The 7,151-nt window shown below is 35.3% G+C and overlaps 1 protein-coding gene across 1 annotated transcript in view; it reads right to left on the reverse strand.

The window, feature by feature from the left end:
* Positions 1-306: 306 nt before the first annotated feature.
* LOC117116399 (box C/D snoRNA protein 1-like) overlaps positions 307-7,151 on the reverse strand; it is a 15,336-nt gene continuing 8,491 nt past the window's right edge. The window contains exons 7-12 of the mRNA XM_033260433.1: positions 6,827-6,907; positions 5,975-6,055; positions 5,514-5,599; positions 4,856-4,972; positions 2,922-3,115; positions 307-1,772 (exon numbers count right to left, since the gene is read on the reverse strand). Of these exons, the coding sequence (XP_033116324.1) occupies positions 1,662-1,772; positions 2,922-3,115; positions 4,856-4,972; positions 5,514-5,599; positions 5,975-6,055; positions 6,827-6,907 (670 nt within the window). The 3' untranslated portion in view covers positions 307-1,661. The remainder of the gene's footprint in view (positions 1,773-2,921; positions 3,116-4,855; positions 4,973-5,513; positions 5,600-5,974; positions 6,056-6,826; positions 6,908-7,151) is intronic.

Genomic DNA, 7,151 nt, shown 5'->3' on the forward strand with positions numbered 1-7,151 from the left:
AATATGAGAAAAACCGATGGTTTTTCTGCATAGAGATATTATAGTGACTGGAGAAACAATACTGAAATCCGCAGCTGTATATTTGCTGATAAGGCAATTACTACAAAAATATTCGACGTTATTCGCCAGAATATTACGGTCTATTGGTGTTTAAGCATTCCGACTGCCGAACATGCGCAGAACTAAATTTGTTGGAGACGTCAACAGGTCTGGTATTGGAGAAAAAGACAGACGAAACTGTAGATTCTTTTACAGCATGAGCAGTATCTATTATGTTTATTTATTTTATTTATTTATTTAGGCACAAAACACATGTACTAAGGATTGTTAATAGCGAATATATCACTAACCTACTTGTAGGTGAAAGTCAGTTTAACAGTTTATTAGTAACGAAAACATCGATATCGAGTGCAATTTACTGTTGAAATCATTGAAAACCGCATTTAAATCCAACTATTCAATCAATTTTTATGTACGATGAAAGTAAATGTATGTTTCATTATTTCTAGAGAATATTCTATGTTAAAAACGATATTTGGATTTCACATTCATTTTCATAAATGTTACTGTCTTGTTTTACAGACAGAATACAGGTAGATATTGTTTTACAATAATGTGTCGATGTGAACTGTACTTAATTGTCGGTCGCTATTTTCCTTTAAAATACCATTACCTTTGCCAATTTCGCCGTCAATGACTTCACTCACTTTAATAACGTAAATACGGATGAATAGCGTAATACTAGGCCTACTGCAGGATACCGGTTAGAGCCCCGTAGTAGGAAGGTGGGGCGTAGGCCTATAGAGGCAGTCCACTCGTACTACTAGTAAGCCCCTAATTTACATTCAATGCACTACCAAGTCTGGCTTTATTGCTTGTTGCCTTTGGCCAAGCATAGTAATGTCGAGAGTAAATCCAAGCACGAACTGCATCGTACAACGAATCTAACTGCGATCCCTGTGAGCACTAGACGTTGTGACGCATTCTGCTGATTGTCGGTGGAAGTCTGAACAGATTGTTATACGATCTTCGTTATGATTTGCAGCAATGAATTTTGTCAAACATTAATTCGAACTCATTTCATATCTGAGAGAAAAAACTTGGTACACACTGCTGCTGATAATGGTCTAAAAAAAGCCTGAGCCCTGCTTCCCTGGGGGCTGTAAACCCTTCCCCTGCTTCAATGTATTTTGATGCATTTTTTTTGTTTTTGGGGAAAATAAAAAATGCTGATGAATATCCCAGGTTCCTGGCTGTAGCTGTTGACAGCTCATAGATTTTTTAAAAATCTTTTGTGACAGCTGATAGCTGTTAAGCCAGGCCCTCACCACACCTGACAAGTAATGGATTGGTCGTACAATGGTATGTATTACGCCACTGATGAAGAGGCAGGTAAATGGATCATTTTTAATCTCCACAATCAGCTGACGGTATTGTGTTGTCTCAAAAATTGATATATTCGTAAGCTGATGGTCATTCAACTGTCTTTATGAATGCTATTTTTTGTGCAGTTAAAAGGTAGGGAAATGAATGCAAAGGCGCTGACAGCTCAGCATCTATTGGGAAATAAATGGATGCTCGGAGATGATGTCAAACAATTTTTGTGTTCAAGTTCATAGCTCAATCTTTAAAGTGATTCTTGGTCTGCATTTAAATATTATTTATCCTTCTATGACTTCCTCGTTGTCACTAATTTCTTTTTCCTCCAGTTCACTTGACCTGTGTTGGTTAGTATGTGCCGCGCGAACGTCTTCTACCAATTCATTATATTGCTAACAGAAAATACATAATTTGAATGAAAATTTATAGTTTAATGGCTACAAAACTTACATACAAGAAAATATTTTAATTCAAACCTAAGTAGACAGTGATGCCATAATTTCTATTTTTGATTATAAACAAAGACTACAGGTAGAACAAGAGCGTAGTCCGGTCTGCACTGGCAGGATGATAAGAGAAAAAGTAAATCTACCGCCATCTATAAAAGTACTGCATCATGTGGAAAAACAGATAAACAAACTGGGTATAGTGCAGTACTGGCTAATAAAAGCATACAAATGACTACAGGCATCCTGCAATAGCTGTGTAAAGGGCGTATTGTTCGTTTATCTGTTTTCTGTTCTTTGTATGGGTTCTTCTGCAGCTGTTTTTCAATTTTTCCCTTAGCGGCGGAGGTAAGTTATTTTTTAACTTTGAATAGGGCGCATTATCATTTTTGCATTATTATAATTATTATGCTCTCAATGAGCATTCTAGGCTCTATTCCTGTTTTTATATTCTCTATTGTAAGGCAGTATTGCTTAAACATATAATTTTCAAGTAGAAAATGCATCATTAACAGACTTCTGAAGTACTACGGAAATTCTTGTAATTTGGCCTAGATGCCACAGAAATATATCATAATTACGGACATATAGAAATAGACAAAAATACTACAGAAATTTATCATAGGCATAGAGACATAAACAAATAGGTCTAAAGTCCAGAACAAATTACTTTTATATCAGGATCTTTGGTTACATTTTCCATAGACAAATACTTGTCGGATCACTGATAAATCATTGTGAAAACTAAGAAAAAATACCCCATAAGTCTTCATCCTGTTCCGTTTGTTTGAAATTCCACATCAAATTACAGATAATCGATCGGGCCCAGGAAAAAATGGCCCATTATCAGGTCGATCGAACCCAATTTGAAAGTGGACCTGATTGTCCTAAAAAGTGACCAATAAATCTTCATCTTGTCCAGCTTGTTCTATTCTACAGCTGTACTGTAGCAACTAATATCTTGCACTCAAGGCAAATTATTAGGTGCTACGGAAATTTTCCATTTACTACAGAAATTTGAAGACATAGTTACAGAAATGCATTTTCCGAACTTGAGAAGTCTGCATTAACCAAAGTACAGTATCATTAACTCAATTCTCTTTGCTCTGCGATGATGCTTATGTCTTCAACAGTTTCCACCTTTGCTTCATCATTTTCCCTTTCCTCCTCCAGTTCTACTTGTTCACTAGAATCCTCCATTGTTTCATTTTGCATACTTTCTTTTCTTGATGGACTGGTGATAATGTGATTTATGTTTGTGACTTCATTTTTGTTATCTTCTGTGAGAAGAAATTAAGAACAAGACTTTCTTAAAAAGAATGCACACTTGTTGACAAAAAGTTTTATGAGTTACAGAAATACATTTTTGATTGAATGATTGATTGTTTAGTGTAGGCCTATTTTTTCTCCATGGAACCCTTCACAAAAATTTTTTTTTCAGTCAGGGGGCTAAATAAATAACCGCTATTTATTTTATTTATTAATTTGAACTTTATTTAATGAGAATAGCCTGTGCAGCTCAATGGAGAGCTGATATTAAGCGATCCTTAACAAACACACATATAAAATACACAGTTTTAAAATATTAGAAATAATAATATCAAGACAAATAGCAAAAATCAGAAGGCAAAACAACAGCAATAGCAAAAACAAAAAAATACCAAAAAAAAAAGTAAAAAATCAATAACATTGGCAAAAGAAACCACAATAAAAATGTTAATGTATTAAACAGAGATTATCCATAAGGCTACCTTCCTGGGCTTCACACCTAGACCATTACAACTGACATGATTTGGAAACTCCCCCCACTAGGGAGAAGTGGTATGGCTTTTAAAGTACACAATGACTAGGTGAAAAAAAATGCATCACCAGTGCTGTCATCGTTCGTCACAGCTGTTTTGTCACCGTTGCAGCATCTGTCATCCATTCAACCATTACTAATGATCATTTGGCCAAACAAAAATATGTTGTGTTGCCCTCCGCGACCGACCAAAATTTTTCAAAAAATTGGGTCAGCTTTTTTTTTTGAAATTTTGTTCAAAGGTCATTTTTCACTCAAGTGCAAATGCGAGAAATACCACTTCTGAAATTAACATTTAGAAAATAAAATCTAAAACAGACATGTATCTTTACCACAATCGGGCCATAGATGCATGCATAAAATCGGTAAAATAGAAGGCATAATTTTGAGAACCAACTGCGATGACGACGAAGTATGCACGCAACATCGGATCTCTGGCGCTGAGCTGTCAAGCCATGATTAGACGTAGAGAGGCCTAGGCATTGCCTTTTTTTTACTACTGTACAACTAGTGCGCAAATTATTATTATTATTATTATTGAATCAACAAACAAATTCATTACCTTAAGGTTTACTGAGGAATAGATAAAAACAGGCTTAGGTCTAGCCATCGCTTTAAAGCCGGTACATAGCTAGACATTCTAGGCTCTGTTACGGTTTTAGGCCAACCATGAACGAAATATTTAATTTTCTTTTTTTTTTTTTAAAGTTAACTTCGACTGTATTACACAGAAGGTGCTTGTTAGACCATTTTTCATAGCCATGGTGTTGCTCGACCTGTCCAATCGTAATCATGTGGATTGGACGCACAAATTATTTTACGTTTCAAAGCTAAATAATTATTTCTAAATAAATAACAGATGTATTTTTGTTAAATTTATTTCAATCTACACATGGTTAGTATTTATTCCGTCATTAATTTGAAATTTATGGTTTGGCAAGCTTACCATCTTTGTATTGTGCTGCCTACGAGGCCTTAGGCCTGGGATCTTTATAATACTAGGACAGCAGATTCAGGCCTATCCAATTCCAGATATTACTTCAAAAAAAAAAATTTAAAAATCCGACCGACAAACGATCTCAAATTTTTCATTTAAGGGCAACACAACAATTTTTTTTTGGCATCACTATAATTATCTTTAATTTTGGAAATTTGCAGCTTCCAAGCTTTATTACTACTGTCCAATATCACCAAAACTCTATAGCACTACACACTCATTTAGGCCTACCTTTTGTTTTATAAACGTTTCCATCACCCTTCAGAACCACATGAACTGTGGGAAACTCAACGACCAACTTCCCTTTTAAGTTTTCTTCAATAGGCTTCAAGATCAAGTTTTTAATACCTATTAAAATAAGCACAATGGAATTAATTAATCAATTAATGCTGATTGGATACTAAATGTGTTTTGTGAGATCACTGATCTTGACATTTAATGTGTACACAGAAAATAAATACAATTACCAGCTTTAAAATTCAAAATTGAAATTTTGGGGCTAAAGTGCAGAGGCAACTGAGAGGTAACTCATTCAAATCTTTTTAACCGTAACTGATACAAATCCTTTTAACTGTTTTTCATTATATTCTTGAGTGCTGCAGCATACCCTCAAGGAAATAATGTAATCTTCTGTTGTATTCAGGCACATTATTTTCTTGAGTGCTGCAAAATACCCTCACGAAAATAATGTAATCGCCCGTCGTATTAAGACACAATACTTTCATTATATTTTTTTTAATGTCCGAGAGTTAACAATTGAATTTCTGTGACCTTGACCTTGTCTTTCGAAAATTGAATGGTCTCTATCTTTGACTATCATGTACCATTCCACAAAATTTTTTGATGATCCATTCATTTTTTTTTTGCGTATTCTTGCTAACAGACAGACAGACAGTGCTGAACACATGACCTCCTTTGATTGACGTAATAAGGCAATATACAGCATTACACCTAACTAAAGCATGGTTAAATTTTCTGAACGCGGGAGGGTTATAATAGATTTCGCTTAAATAACACATTTGCGTTGCAACGCTTAAGGCCTGCTTACACTTGCAACGATAATGATAACAATAAAAAGCTAAAAGTAAATTATAGAAAGATAAAAGTAATAAGAAAAGTTTTCTCACTAGGACGATTCGATAACAACTTATCTTGTATACAATAATAATAAAAATAATTTCACAAATATTTTATCATATATATGATAAATCATTACTGAATTGTCGTAGTGTTGAAACGTTTCTTATTTATATTATTTTCTGTATGAACAATTGCTTTTTAACTTTTTATCGTTATCGTTGCAAGTATAAACAGGCTTTTAAAACTACCAGGTTTCTGAAAAATGCTTACTTTTTACTTTGTTGACTGCTTCTGTCATACTCCATATAGGCTTCCACATTGCCCATGTCGTCACATATGTATTCTTTTAACCTATTAAAATACGAGTGTGAAGTATCATCATAGGCAGTTTTTGAAAGCACAGCATATGCTGTTTTAGGTTCTAAAACATGTCAAATTTTTCAACATAATTATTGGCCAATGATGGCATTTGTTAAAAAGAAACTGAATTGACAAATGTTGAATTAAAAAAAAAATAGATTAACTATTGATTTAATATAAAGGTAAAAGAGAGATTTAAATGGTGGTACAGAGTTTAAGTAACTAATGTATTAAACATAATGTTTTGTTTCCCTAGTCCCCGAAAATGAATATAGTACAGGTAAAGGTAGGAGAATACTCCATAATTTGCAACGCCATTGTGCTGAATTGCATATGGCGTGGTCCATGACTACCTCAGCCGTTTTAAAGAGGCACTTACGGTTATGTTAACATCATTCCACGACAGAAGATAAAATGCCTTCTCTAAAGTGCACACGAGCCAGATGTGTACACTGGACCTGCCATTTTAAATCCGTATCCGAGAACACTTGGTTTTACCAACTGAACCCTGGCCGAGTAGAGGCTGGAACCAGCATCGATGTTAAGGCTGTAGTTAGCGTGCCCCTGCCTTAACGCTCGGCCAGTCCTCCAGCAGTCTATGGTGGAATGCCTTGGCAATTATAGTCGCCTCCAGGGAGCCAAGGGTTACAGTACATCTCTACAGCATAAACTATTTTAAAAGCATATTTGTCCATTAAATATTTCCATTTTTTGAAACTCCAAAGGGTAGCATCACCAATCTTTTCTCAATGATGCTCTTACCTCTGACGATGAATTGGGTTACTTTCTGTTGTATGTAGGTACTTTTTTAAGACACCGGAGAATGTGAGTTTGTCTGAAATTCTGAAATAAAAATACAAAGAGGTCCAGGGGTTTATTTATGAATTTGAGTAGCAGGAGAAATTTGAAAGTAACAGGAGGGTAAATTGAAATAGGCCGGGTGTATAGGGGGGGGCGCCTAGGCCCCCATCGGGGTCCAGGGGCAAAGCCCTGGTCGGGGGTCAAGGGGGCGAAGCGCCATTGCGCTCCATGGTATTAGAGTTTTTCAAGCCCATTTGATGGCATTTCTCTACATCATTTTTTTTAA

The sequence above is a fragment of the Anneissia japonica genome, unplaced genomic scaffold (genome assembly GCF_011630105.1).
Source record: "Anneissia japonica isolate Jap-2015-1 unplaced genomic scaffold, ASM1163010v1 scaffold288055_len86381_cov192, whole genome shotgun sequence".
NCBI classification, from domain to species: Eukaryota; Metazoa; Echinodermata; class Crinoidea; order Comatulida; family Comatulidae; genus Anneissia; species Anneissia japonica.